At 44.1% G+C, this 16,084-nt stretch overlaps 1 protein-coding gene across 4 annotated transcripts in view; it reads right to left on the reverse strand.

Moving 5' to 3' along the window:
• Positions 1-16,084, reverse strand: part of LOC100763509 (vacuolar protein sorting-associated protein 13B) — a 437,125-nt gene that overhangs the window by 81,538 nt on the left and 339,503 nt on the right. For all 4 annotated transcript variants that reach the window (XM_027431500.2, XM_035449622.1, XM_027431502.2 and 1 more), the window contains 3 exons: positions 10,705-10,901; positions 2,935-3,116; positions 1,675-2,024 (listed from right to left, as the gene is read on the reverse strand). In XM_027431500.2, coding sequence (XP_027287301.1) covers positions 1,675-2,024; positions 2,935-3,116; positions 10,705-10,901 — 729 coding nt within the window. The remainder of the gene's footprint in view (positions 1-1,674; positions 2,025-2,934; positions 3,117-10,704; positions 10,902-16,084) is intronic.

Consider the following 16,084-nt stretch of genomic DNA (forward strand, 5'->3'; position numbering starts at 1 on the left):
CCAACGGTTCACAGAGTGTACCTGTCAGCAATCTGCTGGGTGACACATGGCTCTGCTTAATGGAATATTCCTGCAAGGCACTGTGTTAGCCGTCAGTCATTTGCAGTCTGATGTGGTTTCAAACATTTAAATATTTATGTACCGTATTTTATTTATGTGTATAGCTGTGTCTAGGAGAATAATTTTTTCTTTGGGAGAAAACTGATTATTTTGAAGGACATTTTGCAGTAGTTGCTTCAGTGAGTCTTCTTACAAAGCTCTGACACCAAGGCAAAATGTCCAGGGTTTAAATGCTCTATCAAGTCTTCTCTTCTGTTTTCTACGTTTGTTTTTTATTAAATGCATTGTTCAAAATATGAAAAAAAAAACCCTAGAAATTGGAGCTATGGAAGTTTTTTTCACGTTGCTATTTGAACCAGCTGCAAAGATTTAGATCACACTAGCTCTTATTTTACGCATGTCCTTTGCAACAAGAAAACCATGGAATGCCCTTAAAAAAGACTTAAAATATAAACCAGATGTGTTATCTTCTTTCCCTTTGCTATTGTAGTACCATGTCAAGCAATTAATTTCTTAGTCTTGTACAGGTCTTCATGCATTTAAAGTGAACATTCAATTTTATTTTTATAAAATCTAATTCTCATAAACATTTTAGGTTAGAGAACTTTAAAAAATTAGAACTATTTATTTCATAAAATCTTTTCCATAAAGACCCTCAAGTTATTCTCATAAAAATTCTCCCTGCCCCCACGTCCTCTTCCTTGTCCCCAGGAAACTTTTACAGAAGCAGGTTTCTCCCAGCACCTACTGGTTCCTGCCACCGGAAGAGGTCAGTGCAGGAGAAAAACCCACCCCAGAAGCCTGCTCCACACAAGTGTTAGGAACATGAGCAAAATGGGGACAAAGGTCTCAGCTTAAATGGGGACTAAATGTGAGGCTGACACAATGTAGCAATACAAATTAATGCCAAAGCAGGAGTGACTTATGGCTGTGTCTCTGGATGTGTTATCCTCCAAACACTCTGTGGGACTGTTTCCATGTGGCCAGACACTGACAGGCCTTCCATTTTAAATATGACATTCAGCATTGATTTATATGTCTTCCTGTTTTTTTTTTTGATATGAACAATGTTTTGAAAAATTATAAAAGTTACTATGATTCTATGAATATAAGAATATTTTAGTAATCAATAGGGCACTATGTCAGCAAAGGGAAAGGCTAGATGCTCTATTTCCAGGTTCTACCCTGCTGTGCACGCTCACTTTTGTCTGAGAATCTGGAAGGCCTTCTGGAAGCCCCCTCAGAGTGTCTGCAATGAACACCTAGACACTCTGAAGCATGCCGAAGCTGAAGCTAACACTAAGTAAAGCCACAGCACTCTGAGAGAAATCCCTGGGGAGATGCTACTTTGCACCCAGATGTGGTACATGAGTGATAAGTGGATGGGCATGACCTCTGGTGTGTGTGTGGAACCTCACGTGCCAAAGTTTCCTAAAGGGAACTCTTGTACGGCTTTATCTGAATGAAGAAGGCCAGCACACAGCCATGTCCATCCGGTTCTCTCTTCTCTCACGTTCTGGTTTGTGTTTAACTCACAATTACAAGTGATAACACGGAGCGTTTGATAACAGATCACATGCGGCTGGACTGCAAACTATTCTGGGTTGTGCGTACCTGCTGCCAAGCTTGGATCGCGGTGTTTAGGGAATGAACGGCATGCTGCCCAAAGTTCACGAGCACAGAGTCCATGATCACCGTGCCATCCAGCATCTTCTGCTCCCCGTCGCTGGAGAGTGACATCTGTCCAGAGACGCAGAAGGGATTCACCACACTTTGCATTGTGACGTTTCTGCACTCCAGAAGTTTGCAGTCCACCTTAGATGAGAACCGGATCTCCTGGCAGACAGAGTCACTGTTCCACTGGCGAAGATACAGGTTTGGCTCTTTGAAGGAGATAACCATGTACTCTAGTTCAGACGGCACGTTTTTATCGGAAACGAAGGGCTGTAGGTGCTGTGGTGAAGCTTTTAAGAAAACAAGACAAACAGCAGTCAGGATGTGCCACTCCTTCATGGAAACAAATGAGATGACTTTTAAATGGATCACTCTGTTCTTCAATTTTGTACTTGGTAGTCACAAATTTAAACAACAGATTTGAAGATATTAAAAACTTTGAATTACCATTTGACACTTGCAAAATACATTGTTCTGTTCAATCAAGTCTCTTAAATGTCTATTTCCCGAAGGTTGTTTTCACTCCCACAGAAAAAAATTTGGATCACAGAGGAGACAACCACTCAAATCTCCAAGCAGCAAAGACATGACTCGGGAAAAGGCAGTTAAGCTCTGTTCCTGCTGAGAAGGCAAGGCACTCAACAGCAGCTATGTCCGGTTTCAATCTCCCCCCTTTGCCATGATATGAAGGTTGAGAAAAACAAAGCCTAACTCAAACTATACCAACCAGAAAAGCAATGACACTGAACACAACCCGTGGGTGGGAAATAACTGTCCAAGGAACACTGGGAATTTATAGGAGCCTACTTTTGCCAAGTGGGGGAAATTTATTCATACTTGTTTTAAGTATGTGAAAATGTGAATCTTGGAATTTAATGAGAATGTGCCCATCTTTTACAGAATAGGTATCTTGAATTCAGGTGATAAACACCAGGTACTGCTGGGATCTATTTCCCACTAGTGTAGGATACAGACATGTCTTTTTTTTTTTTAAAAAAAAAATCATAATTGGAATATCAGTAAAATCGGCAGTTAAAAAAAACTTCCCGGAAAGTTCTCTTAGGAAACAGGTCAAAATATGCTGCTATAATGCCACTTGGTTACACCTGTCGCACCGGATCAGCTTCAGGTAACCTTGCTCTGCCCAGGGCTGGTGCTGGTGAGGTGAGGCACTGTGTGGGGACACTGAGTCCCACCTACCTGTGCCGAGCTGGTCCAAATGATGACAAAGACGCAACTCCAGGTGAGCACACTGGAAGGATATGCCAAGGGACGGGACAAACCAGGGGGTGAAACAGGAGTCGACTCGGGTGCAAGCCGCCAGGGCCGTGGGGGTCACCAGTGGCTCGCAGGTGCTTTGGGAACCAGACTCACTTGCAGAGCTGTGGGAACAAAAGCAGCTCAGCAACCGCCATTTCCTGATAACGCAGAAGCTCGATGTCTCCTTAAAGGCCTCTAAAGCCTGACTGAAAATCCTGCAGTCTTATATTCATCAACAAGTGTCATGTATTGCGCACGCGCACACACACACACACACACACACACACACACACACACACACACACACACACACGAGTTCTCTTTTTAAAAAAAAATTCAATTTATGCTGGAATGCTCTATTTGGATTATTTGCACAAAACTTTTCAAACTATTCTTCAGCCTCCATGAATGCTGACTTAGACCAAATCCAATTTTTCCCCATTCTCATTTCACAAAACTTATGGAGAGTTTGGTGTGGTGTCACACTGGTGTGGAGAGAACACAATTCTGACTGCGACTGTGATGTTTAAAAACCTCAAGCTTCTTCTATCACCACAAATGTTTCATCACTGTTTGACTTCTCCATGGTGTCCGTACCTGTATTCTGCGAATTAATCTGTATTACTTATTGAAGACCCAATGAATATTGCATTACGTGGTATAAAGTTATGACCATGCACAAAGAAAGTGGTCCTGTGGCTAATCACACGGCAAGAATTCTCTCTTAGCTCGCGTATCCTCATAAGATTATGTTCTATAGTGGTCTGGTTAAAATGAAGGGTGAAGTGACCCAGTCTCAGAAGAATCAAGTCCTCAGCTTTCAAAGATATCACACCCAGCTGGTGACTTCATTTGCACACTTATACAAAAGACTCATCTCCTGGGGCAGGGAGTGGACACAGATAGGGAAAGAACTCAGAAGGACGGCGTGGATGTGTGGGACTCTCTAAGGTGTGTGTGAGCCTTTCCACAGTGGTTATGAAAAGACTGGGGAGGACAAAGCAGAAACACAGCAACATGCCTACTGAGTGGTCGTAACTGCAGTTTGACACCGACAACAGACAAAATACAGATTCCAGGGCTCCATAACTGAACAAACACTGTGCACAAAACTGTAGCTATGACTGAAGATAAAGCTGCTCTTCAGCTCGGGCTGGCCTGGAACTCCCTGCCACCCTGCCTCTGCTGCCATTGTAGGTATGCATCACTGTGCCCGACACGAGGAATTCTTAGGGTGTCTCTAAGTGGGAACACTGGGTTAACCAACTTCCTACGAACTTGTGTGTGAGGTCTCATGAAATTCCATCGTCAGGATTAAAAAGGTTTACCTGTAGGAGGAGTATCTATTAGTTGTTACTGCTCTTAATATACTTAATATACCACAGTAAGGAAGCTGTAGGGAAACAGGCAGAAATAGAAAGTAAAGCCTCACAATCCATATTATTTATGTTTAACTAACAATTTGTCTTCATGACCAATCAGAGTGTTTACAGGGCTTTACTGTTGCTCACTTGTAAGAGTCTGGGAAAACAGCTCCTACAAGTAATAGCTCTGGAATCAGGCAGAACCCATGGTCCAGTGCTGTGCTGATCACCTTGAAGTTCAGTTGTAAACGCAGCCGTTTAGAAAACAGCCCAGATAGAGAAAACACAGCAGGGCTTTTACAGGCCTGTCTCTCCACGGCTTCTATACAAGTTCATGAATGCTTAAATAAAAGGCGGGGGGGGGGGGACAGGACTCAGGATGTCAGTTGACCCCATCGTAAAGGCACTGTGGGTCCACATATAATATCTACAAATTCCATTCATATAAGCTCTTTTGGAGTTAACTCCTACAAGTGGTACATCTACCAACAATAATCTATCTTTACCAATGAAGCCCTCGGCTGATCTGCATCTCCACATGGTTAATACACTTTTATAATACAACACACCGATTCAGCAGAGTGGACAGGGTAAGATTATCTAGTTTGAAAATCATACAGTTAGAGTTGTAATTTGAAAGTTACTTTAACCTGGCCAAGTCTTAGTCTTAGGTGTGAAAACAGTAATTACATTTACTTCTTGAGCATCAGATGAGACACTGTGTACGAACTACAATAAAGTCTAGTATTTAATGGTAGGAACCCCGCCCCTGCCAGGCAAAACAAAGCACAAACTGACCAGATAGTCTCACATTTATTCTTGGACTCGGCGTCCCACACTGGCACCATTTCCTGCCTCCTCCCTGCTCTGTCCATCCTGGAAGAGCACTGAATGGATAGGGACACACAAGGGGGCGTCTGCCCTCTGCAGCACACGCTCTCTCCTCCCCACAGGTGTTGTTTCCAAGGTCTGGACACTCAACTGACACAAGCAATGCTATCTTTTTTAGAACCCAGTAAACACATCTGAAAGAGGAAGGGTTTCCTGGAAATATGACGGGCATATTTTTATTATGTTAGTGTTGTGTGTGTGTGTGTGTGCACGCCCGCGCGCACACAAATGCATGCCATCAGCCCAGAACTTTCAGTGAGAACTGATGAACACTGACTACCCAGGAATGTGCACAGAAGGAGTACTCAGCGAAAGACAAATTCCTGGTGAGATCGTCAGCGGAAAGGAATTAGCAAAAGGCTTCAAAAGGACACGTCCAGGGCTGGAGAGATGGCTCAGCAGTTAAGATCACTGGCTGCTCTTCCAGAGGTCCTGAGTTCGATTCCCAGCAACCACATGGTGGCTCACAAACCATCTGTAATGAGATCTGGTGCCCTCTTCTGGCCATGCAGGGTATATGCAGACAGAACACTATACTAAATAAATAAATCTTTAAAAAGAAAAAAAAGGACAGCCCATCCTAGGGAGAGAAGGAAAGAGTTGGGTTTAGATGGAGGACAGAGTGGAAGAAAATCCTGAATTACGCCACTGTGACTGGAAATGGGTGACAAGTAGTTTCAAATATGACGAGTAACATTTGAATGGCTCATCAGATTCTCAGGTTAGTGGTCCATCTCAAAGCCAACCCCCCGACTGGTGGCCCAGGTCTTCCAGCTACAATCGCTGAGGGCCCAGGTCTTAAATCACCGAGAGAGTTGTGGTAAGAAAATCTCCAGTCGTAAGAGTGCTGGAGTTTGGTTCACACTTAGATCCCATGTGACAGAGACATCAGTACCAACCATAAAAGTATCTGTTTACATGCAAATGTGTGTTGTTTTGGTGCTGGAAAGAGAACCCAGGGCCTTGTATATGCCAGGCACTCCACCACAGAACTGCAGCCCAGTCCTTGTATAAGTCAGTCACACTCCACCACAAAACTGCAGCCCAGCCCTTGTATGCCAGGCACACACTACCACGGAACTACACAGTCCGTGCACAGAATGTTGACACATTTTCAAAGGATTGATGTTTTCCTTCTAGAAATTGCATAAAATGCATTCATATTCCTTTTTGGAAAATATTTTAATGGTGATTTATTTTTTTTCCCTGTCTTTTTTATTGCTTGTTTTGCTTAGCACTTAAAAAAAAAAAAAAAACAAGTAAAAATTTGAACTCATTGTTCAACTGCCAAAGAAAGAGTAATAGCAGGCCATCCACTTAGGACTTGAATGAAATTGTTAAGTGCTAACTGGAGCAAAACAGACATGGCTTTGCAGGTATATGACCTTCCAGTCTAGAATTCTTTCAAACAGGGTCTTCCAAACTGACTGAATCTCGGCATCATGTTTTGGGTTGGAGTACATAGAGGAGTCTGAGACTATCCAAAGGGATATGGGGAAGTGAGAGGCTCGCACTGAGTGACTGTGCTATACTTATTTTGGACAGTGACACTTGAATTATCCCTGGTTTCATCCAGCAAAATGTATAGGGGACAAACAGGGAAAGTGTGCTGCCAAGTTAAGTGTCCAACAAGTAACTTTTATTCTATTGCTCTGAAAACGTGTATGGGGGGAAAAATCTCAAAAGAAAAACCTCAACCCCCCCAAAAAAAAACCCCAAACCAAAACCAAAACCAAAACCAAACCTAAGCCAAGGAAGTGACTGAGGGTGTATGGACCTGGTATACGACCTCTGAGCTATAGAACTTGAAAACAGAATAAACCCAGGCCCCCGAGTTTGTTCAGAGTACTCGGTGGTCCATATCACCAGTTAAGGGTGCTAAGGTGGGCGGTGGGAAACATCTGTTGCCCTTTGCAGAATCCAAGCGGAGAGCCCAGACACGTGTTCCCTCCAAACTCTCGTCAGCAGTTTCATCGTGGCCACGCAAATGTGGGACAGGGATGTTCTTAACACGATTATATTTTGAAAGAAACACACAGAAATCAAACAGGAACTTTTGATATAATGTTTTCATTTTAGGGTAATCTTAATACTATTAAATTCACAAACACGTTAATTTAATTACCCAACCCTAATTATCTATGACGCACATTGCAGATGTACAAATACCTGTTCTTTCCATATATCACACCCATTCATCCTGGCTTTGGAAACAGGACAATAGAGTCCTCTTAAACTTCAAGTCAGTAGGCATTTCTCTATAGTTAACTTTAGGAAAATTAATACAAAATGGTCTTTCCTTGCTAACTCACAAGAGAAGACCTTCAAAACTTCATTTTGCTAAAGTCTCTACATTAAAATGTATAAAAACTGAGCTATACAAACATTGAAAAGTTAAAAGTTCCTTAATTTTTGATTCCTGGCACCGCTACCATAATACAGGGCAACACACCTGGTGTAATGAAAAGAGAAAGAAACAGACAAAACAACACAGATGAAAGACCTCGGGAACGCAATCGAATTGACAGAACGCTGCGCTAACCAGTAGCCGCACCTCATTACGACAGTCCTGAACGAAAAGGGCTTTCTGCTTAAGCTGCAGCGGCATTTCTGACTGTGGCAGACTTTTATGGTCCCTCTAATGTGTGACCTGCAGCTTTCCCGACAACTTCCCGCTCTCCCTCTCCTGCTGAGAACCGTAGCCCTTTCCGCTGCTCCTAAAAACCTGCTGCTGCCACACCCAGCACTCCAGTCACCAGGTCCACAGTCCCCACCCCAGGGACCACCTGAGTGTCTCAGGCAACACTGTCCCCACAAAGTGACCCTAATTTGATTGCAGTTGTCCACCACAGCTTCAGACATCATTAGTTTCCACCACCACCGCAGTTCTCGTCCTTCACTGGGACCACCGTAGCCTCCTCCTCTACCTCGGTTTCTACCACCTTCCTTTCCAGATGCCGGCTCACCACCCTACAACCAGGACGACTACCAGGGAGATTGATTTACCCAGTATCTCGACCACCCTCATAGCCTCCTCTACTACTGTAACCAGGACGGCCGCCACCGTTCCCGCCATCACCTCTAAGGCCATGCCATCTACCGTCAGCACCCGCACCACTCTGTCTGCTGCCAACAACTCTGCTGTCACAGCCTCCTCTTCTGCTGAATGCTCCTTTGTGACCACCTCCGTGGCCTCTCTGTGCTCCAGAGGACTACATCACTTCCCAAGTGACATTTTATCAGCCGCAGCATGGCCATCGAGGTTATAAAAGCTGATCTCTGTTTTCCCCCATTCTGCCTGTCTCCCATAACCTGCCACACTTGGCAAGGCAGCCTCTCAAATTATATTCTTCCGGATCTAAATCTAATACCACTGGCAAACGTCTTCACAGCAGGCTCTGCAGAAACCTCTCCTACACGCAGCTGTCTGTGGTTCCCCTGTGCCTTCACCATCCTTAGGTGATGGAGCACACTTTGCTGCTTCCACCTCAGCAACACAAGAGCGAGTCACAACGCCGAGGCTCCTGGAACATTTTGTTTGAGGTATCTCAGTATCGCACGGTCTGTAACTGTGCTCTTTCCAGAGCTCAGAGTGGATCATCTCCTCAACTGCTCTGCTCCCTTTGGCTCATGGCCCTCCATTTGGAGACCTGACTTGCTTTTCCCAACTTGAGTTCAATATTAATAGTGATTTATTATGTTGAATTTTAAACCATTTATAATTAAGTTTCATTAATACCAGTTTGTACTTGAAACAATTCAAAATAAGATTAATTGCAAAATATTAGGTAATGTGAAAACTCCCCAGCAAGGGCCAAAGGTCTGTGACTGCAATGTCAACAGCTCAATGGAAAAGAGCCTGAGTTTGACTGGCTGCATGCATCTCTATCCTCTGAGGACTTCAAACGTCGACAGCGCCAAACTCACCGCAACAGAAATTTTTATGAATGCTTTGGAGGCAGAGGAACTGACCTTGCCCAGAGAACTTTCCATGGTGAAAATGCATTATTCCATAATTAAAATCAAGAAATCATTTCTAACTTGATTGGATTAATGAATCAGCTTTAAACAAGGAGCTCCACTGTCCCCAGCGTATTCTCTGAAGTCTCCTGGTTTGTGATGAGGTAACCTCCACTCTGAGAAAGCAATCTTCCTCTACATCTGTAAATCCCTGGAGGCTCGGTGCGCTTTTACTTGTGGTAAAATAAAGACCTTACTTCTCACGTATACTTTCACTGACAGTATGTTACTAAGTGATATGGTGCACGGTAATTATTTTTAAAGAGCCTAGATAACCTGGACATAGAATATAAAAAGTTTAAAACATTGTTATTATGAAACATACAATATAGTCAATAGAAGAGAGTGTGAGCTACAGACCAAAATGCTAACCAGAGTTACTTCAGTGTAATAGCTTCAACAAGCACAGGTTATCAAAAGCAATAAATACTTTGAGAAGAAAGATCATTTGCCCCTATTTACGACACAAAGTAGAAAGCAGCAGAACGTGCTGTGTTGTGAGGATTACGTATGTGCAGAATCAAAGTCATACACACAAAACAAAACGACACTGGATCTGAGAAGCACTGGCATGGGGGATCTCTCCCTTCCATTAGTGTTTGGATGTTATCCAGGAAGAAAAGGAAGGGGCCCAGCAAGCACTAAGCCGAACCCTCGAGGAGGACCGGAAGTAAGACACTGGAAGGACAGAACTACTGTGCACCGCGCGCACGCACGCACGCACGCACGCACGCACGCACGCACGCACGGTGGTGCCTCACCACTGCACACACAGCCCACGGTCCTGGGAAGGGCACCCTGGTTGAGGTTCACATTCTCATTCTCACCTTTCATGAAAGCACAAAGGCTTAGCAGGGCAGGTAAACCAGGACACGTGCCAAATAGCTTCCTGGAGTCATTTTTCTCTATGTTAAGTCCATGGAGACACCAAGTAGGCAAATACTAGAAATGGCACAACCTGGAACTATAAAGTGGACTAGGAAGTTCTGGAGACGTTATTCAGGGTGTCTGAAGCTCACAGTTTCTGGGATTCATTACAGCCAACGTGAATCCACGGCTGCAAACAGCAGCTATTTTTTTACCTCAGTTGGTCAGATTTTCCTAGTGCCTGAAGGTTGACCTCTTAAAAGTTTTTTTAAAAATCTAAAGATGAATAAATATATTTTTGAAGTTTGACTTTACATGTAGACAATACGTTTACGTGATCTTCCTTTTACTGCCCAGGCCTATTTCATCATACCAATCACTACATTCAGAGCCTATGAGGCTATTTTCTCTGTATTTCTGAGTTCAGGATGATGGACTGTTTTGTTTGATTGACTGTATTTTCAGCTGACATTAGGTAACAGGTTCTCAGACTGTATTATGAGTAAAGCCCAGTCTGTCAAATAGCAGAACTGCCACTGCCTCTTTCAGCTGCCTCTGTGGGAGTTACCTTTGGTCGTCTGCTGCATTCTGATTGTTGTTCAGGACGATTCTCCACAGATCTGACGACACCAGTTTCTTCTGGTCACTCACAAGATTGACATCCGGCAACTGCAGTTCACAGACTTTGCTTTCCGACAGGCTGAATTCTCGAAATGCAACAAAGACCTTCTGGAGTTCATCCCAGTATTCCAAACTACAAGGGACCTACAGAAAAATAAAGAAAAAAATTAGAAGCTATCAATGAGAAACTGTGGGGGTGGAGAGAAGGCTCAGGGCTCTAGCAGGGGACGCAGTCTCAATCTCGAGCCCCAATACGGCAGCTCACAACTGTCGGTAACTCCAGCCCCAGCAGATACGACACCCTTTTTCCGAACTCTGAGGGCACACACATACATGATGCACAAACAACCACAGGCATATAATAAATAAAATTTAAAAATAATAAAATTAAAACTATGCTCTGTACTCACTGAAATGCAAACTAAACCCTCAGAGAAGTTATAACCTTACGATGTGATAAGATAAAGATCTAAAAGATTGCTGTAGGATACCCTTTTTCAGTTACATTAACCTTGTTTACTCTAGGAGACTCTTCAGAGAAGTCACTCAACCCATGGTCCCCAGACTGACAGCTGGGAAACCAGCATAGGACTGATCCAGACCCCCTGGACGCCGTGGGAGTCAGTGAGGAGGCCTGGGCAGTGGATCAGTATTCATCCCTAGTACAGAATGGACTTTGGGAGCCCACTCCACATAGAGGGATGCTCTCTCAGCCTAGACACACGGGGGAGGGTCCAGGCCCTGCCCCAAATGACATGACAGACTTTGAGGACCCCATGGAAGGCCTCACCCTCCCTGGGGAGCAGATGGAAGATGGGATGGGGGAGCAGTGCAAGCTACTGCTTCTTGAAGTTCTGCTGGTTAGGCATGGCTGTGTGCATACGGAATCCTAGCCCCTGTGAGCTGGAGGAAGCACAACCAGAAGCTCAAGGCCATCCTCAGCTATGCCAAAAGAACAAAACAAAACAGAAAGAAAATCAAGAATAAAGAAGGAAATGAATTCTCTTTTCTTGCTACTCATGGCAAACTTTTCTGTGGCCCGGGGGGATCATTATTGCTACATTCTTTTATGTTGGAATACCTATTTTCTCACGGTCTCGTGTTTAAACCCTTCCCATCTATCAAAGCCCAAATCAAATGCTACCTTTCCTTGAGCCTTTCAACTCCCCAAATAAAAAATTCTTTCCCTTTTCTGATTGCCAATAGGTGTGTGTGTGTGTGTGTGTGTGTGTGTGTGTGTGTGTGTATCTATTTCATAGATCTTATCACACCCATGTCTTGTTACAGTTATCTCTATACATGACATCCTTTCTGGTAGACACATTCCTTGAGGGAATAATTTCCATTTGGCCAAGCACCTGGCAAGGGTATACGGGAAATATCGAGAGAGTTGCTGAATGAGTACATAATTCATATGAGGATGAGCAGACATTTACGCACTGAACTGATATGGGTGACTCAGACCATATCAATTTGCTGCAAAAAAGAGCATGGAAAACAAAAGCTTGCACTCTGCAGCCAGAGCTGCCAGGATTTAATTCCCAGCTCCACTTGCTATGGGTTCTCCGGCAAACTGGTTATTCTAACATTACTTCCTCTAAAGGGTGGATCGTGATGTAACAATTCTCATACACTTTTTGTGAGAACGAAATGAGGCAAAATAATTCATTAGGATGTGGTAAGGCCTTAAAGAGTGTTAGCGAGTACTTACTTACTCTTGCCCAAAGAACCCCAGAAGCCTGAGACAATCAGGTAAGCAGTATGTTCTGCTTGTTAGGTCTTTACAAAACTTGATGTATTGAGTGTTCTGCCTGCAGTACGTGCTGGTTCTCCTCAGTCCAGGGGTGCTATTCAGGGAGCTGAGGGAGAGAATGCCACCAGTGGTGTCACCCACCTATGAAAGCCACAAGGAGGATCTGCCAGGCTAGGTATGTCCTCTGGAGAATGGTGGCATACGTGTCCTGGGGGTGACCCACTGCTTTCTGACTGGAAATGAGCCTCTTCCTGAGGAGGAGACTCACACCTGGTTCTGTAAACCTGGCCAAGGGCCTGTGCCTGGGGAGGGGCAGACCTACTTTTGCTAATACTGTCTTGTGGAATGGTCATTCTGCCCAACTGCCTTCGGAATACTCGTGTTTACATTGATGCCATGCTCAAGCCCTCAGAGAAGCTTCTCCCTGAAGTAACTGTGGTTAGTGCAAGAACTCAGCTGGGCAAAGAGCTGAGGGTAAGCCATGGGCCACTGCTCAGTCCTGAAGCAGGTATCTGCAGGAGCAGGAGACACGAGGAGTCTAAGTGCCAGGGGGTGGGGGTGTGGACTACACAAGGTGGGGGCTGTCAGCACTGGAGGACCGCCCCTGGCCGCGGGGTGAGAGGCGCCATTCTCATCGGAGGGCTAGCCACCGATGAGTGGCCCACACTCCAGGGAAGCGTCTCTTGTGCATGTTTATATGAGCAACCACAATTAAGCTCAGTGGATCACACGCCCGAAGAAGACATCGAGGAGGAGGCGGCACTCTGGGAAGAGGGCAGGTTTCAGCGTGAAGGGAAGGTAACATGAAAAGGGGACACAGGAAGGACTAAAGCTCGCTGTGTACATGTGTGAAACTGTCAAGGACATTTTTAAATGGAAAGAGATTGGAAATGCTTTTGCCTTCTTAAAAAAAAAAAGCTGTATTTGCCACTAATTTTAAAGCTGCTGAAGTATTACTAGTATTTTAGTATTTAAAGATAACTTTATTTGGTGTTCCAAATCACACTGAGCAATTCCTTTATACATGTTCCTCTTTATGTTATCATTCCATCCAAACATTCTGAACAGAAAATCCTCACTAGTGTTCCTTCCTGGGCGCCTCTGGAAGTTCCTTGTCTTAGAACGTCACATCAGGGCCTTTTTAAATCTTATTTTTTTTTATTTTTATTATTTCTCTCCTTTTGTCCTACACGTCCCTTGGGTATACATTCTGGCTTCCGGTTTTGTGTTTCTATGGGATCCCCGAGTGTGCAAATATTTGAGTGGGTTTCTGCATCTGCACTGATGTCTTGTCCTTTCCTTGGGCCTCTTCCCTTCTGTTTGTTTTGTCCTGTTCTGATGTGCTAGTCTTTGTTTTACCCAACTGTATTTTTTATTTGTATCCCTTAGAAGCCTGTTTGGTTTTTCATTTCAGAGACTTTTAAAAGTGGGTGGACCCCGACAGGAGGGGAGGTGGGGAGAACTGGAAGGAAGAGAGGGAGAGAAAACCATAATCAGTGTATTTTACATGGGGGGGGATCCATTTTTTTCAATAAAAGAAAAAAAATCCTGGCCCTGGGAAATAAATCACAGCTTGTGGGCAACTTAATGAATGCAAGCCACAACTCCCTGACTTGCAAAAAGAGGCTAATAAAACATAAATTATTTTAAAGGCAAAGAAAGAATTTCAACTTATCCCAATGTTCTTTGGAGGACATAGGAACGACGCAGTAAAATTCACATTTCTAAAAGACTCTAGATATTATAGAAAATGGATTTAAGAGGTAAGTGTAGAGGGAAGGTAGCCAACTAGGAGATTTATGCTAGAGACGTTAACGTATGGAGTATCGGGAGAGACTCCTGGGACGTTATAATCAATCTTATGGACTGATCAGATGCGAGTGAGTGACACTATGTCAAGGTTGCTGGCCTGAGCAATCGCCTGCATGCTGATGGAATCTACTGGGAAGGGTGAGGTCGATTTGTCTCTGGAGAGGGCATTTGCGGTCTGCCTGGGGTAGAGCTCATTTGCAGACAAACTGAGTTTGAAGTACCGAGCAGCCATTCCAACAGAAATAGCCAGTAAGGAGCTGTCTGTTCCAGGGAGCCCAAGGGAGATTAACCGCTGATACACAACGTACTCCGGGGTTATCCGGCATCACCCGTCCGCCAGGAGCATGCCAGATAATGGCGGCAACTACTGAGGTTTGGGGGTATTTGTTTGCAAGAGGGTTTGTTTAAAGATGGGTTAGGAATAAAAGACTGGTTAAAGGAGAGTATGTAGACACAGTAGACTATGTACAAGAACTGCACATAGGGATTCGCACAGCTTAACTAATGAGGAGTAGTAGACGTTGCTGGGTCGTCAGGCTACGAGACACTGAAAGGACATCAGGATGCTGGGTTAATTGACATAGACGGCAGCAAAGCTTTGGGAGATGACAAGATCCAGGGCTTGTATGAAGGACTGAGGAGGCAGACAGTGTGATGGAGATCACTGGAGAGAGAAGACAGAAGCACAAGTCGACGATGTCGTCTTTGCAAACGCTGAAGGCATTGAAGAGAAGGGCTGGGCGTGGTGGGCAAGGGACCTCTGAGAATGAGACTCACTGCTCAAAAGTCCTTAAAGTCACAGCAAAGAGGGCCAGGGGGATGCCAGCGGGTGAAATGAGTATTCAAGAAACTGGGGTCTGACTGGAGGGTGAATATTATTTAGTATTTAGACTGGGAAGGACACGGCTCACAGTTTGGATGGTGACTAGTGATGTAGAAGAGATAAGATGAATGGCTGTGGTTTTAAAAGGAGCCTCACTGCCCCTGCAGGCTTTTTTGCATCCCGTGTACCCTTGGTTGAACATTCTTAAAGAACTGTATCTGCTCATAGGCTCGCATAGTGTATGTTCTGAGCAAAGTTTACAAGTGATTTAGAACAGCTGGGGCGTAGCTCTCGCTTAGTATGAGAGAGGCCCTGGTTTAGCCTCCTGTTCTATCCCACCCCACATTAATGAATGGAGACAGTCGGTGAAGAGGAAACACTGTCCGTTTTAATACTGTCTTACTCTGAAAACATCCATTATGTACTACCACTTTCATTCGGGAACACTTTGCCATCAAACAACTCTGCTCTCAGCTCACTTATCTCCCTTTGTCTTCCAGTTAGAAGCTAACGTCACCCAGCTAGTTTCTAGATAAGTAGTGGCATAACAAAGCTAAAAATTGAACATGGTCACATTGTTCTTGCAGCTTCATATGGTAGCAATTAATTATCCCCAAGGAAGAGTTGGCCCTGCTTTGTGTGATCTATTTAAAATAATTTTAGTATGAGCTTTTAGGTTTGAAAGAGGCCATGTGAATGATTTTTGGTTATGTATCTATAACCGAGGATTTATTACTAATGCCTGTGCTGAATAACTTGAAAGAAAGATGACTATTCCAAGAAAGTTTGGTTGCCAAAAAATGGTTGAGAAAGCCTGGCTATCTAGTCCTGAGTCATGGGAAGTGGGAACAAGCAGACCGGTTTCACTGGAAGACATTCCACACAGAACACATGGTACATTTCAAGTGACTGTCAAGATTATATTTTTTTTATTACATT

Source organism: Cricetulus griseus, chromosome 10 (genome assembly GCF_003668045.3).
Source record: "Cricetulus griseus strain 17A/GY chromosome 10, alternate assembly CriGri-PICRH-1.0, whole genome shotgun sequence".
Taxonomy (NCBI): Eukaryota; Metazoa; Chordata; class Mammalia; order Rodentia; family Cricetidae; genus Cricetulus; species Cricetulus griseus.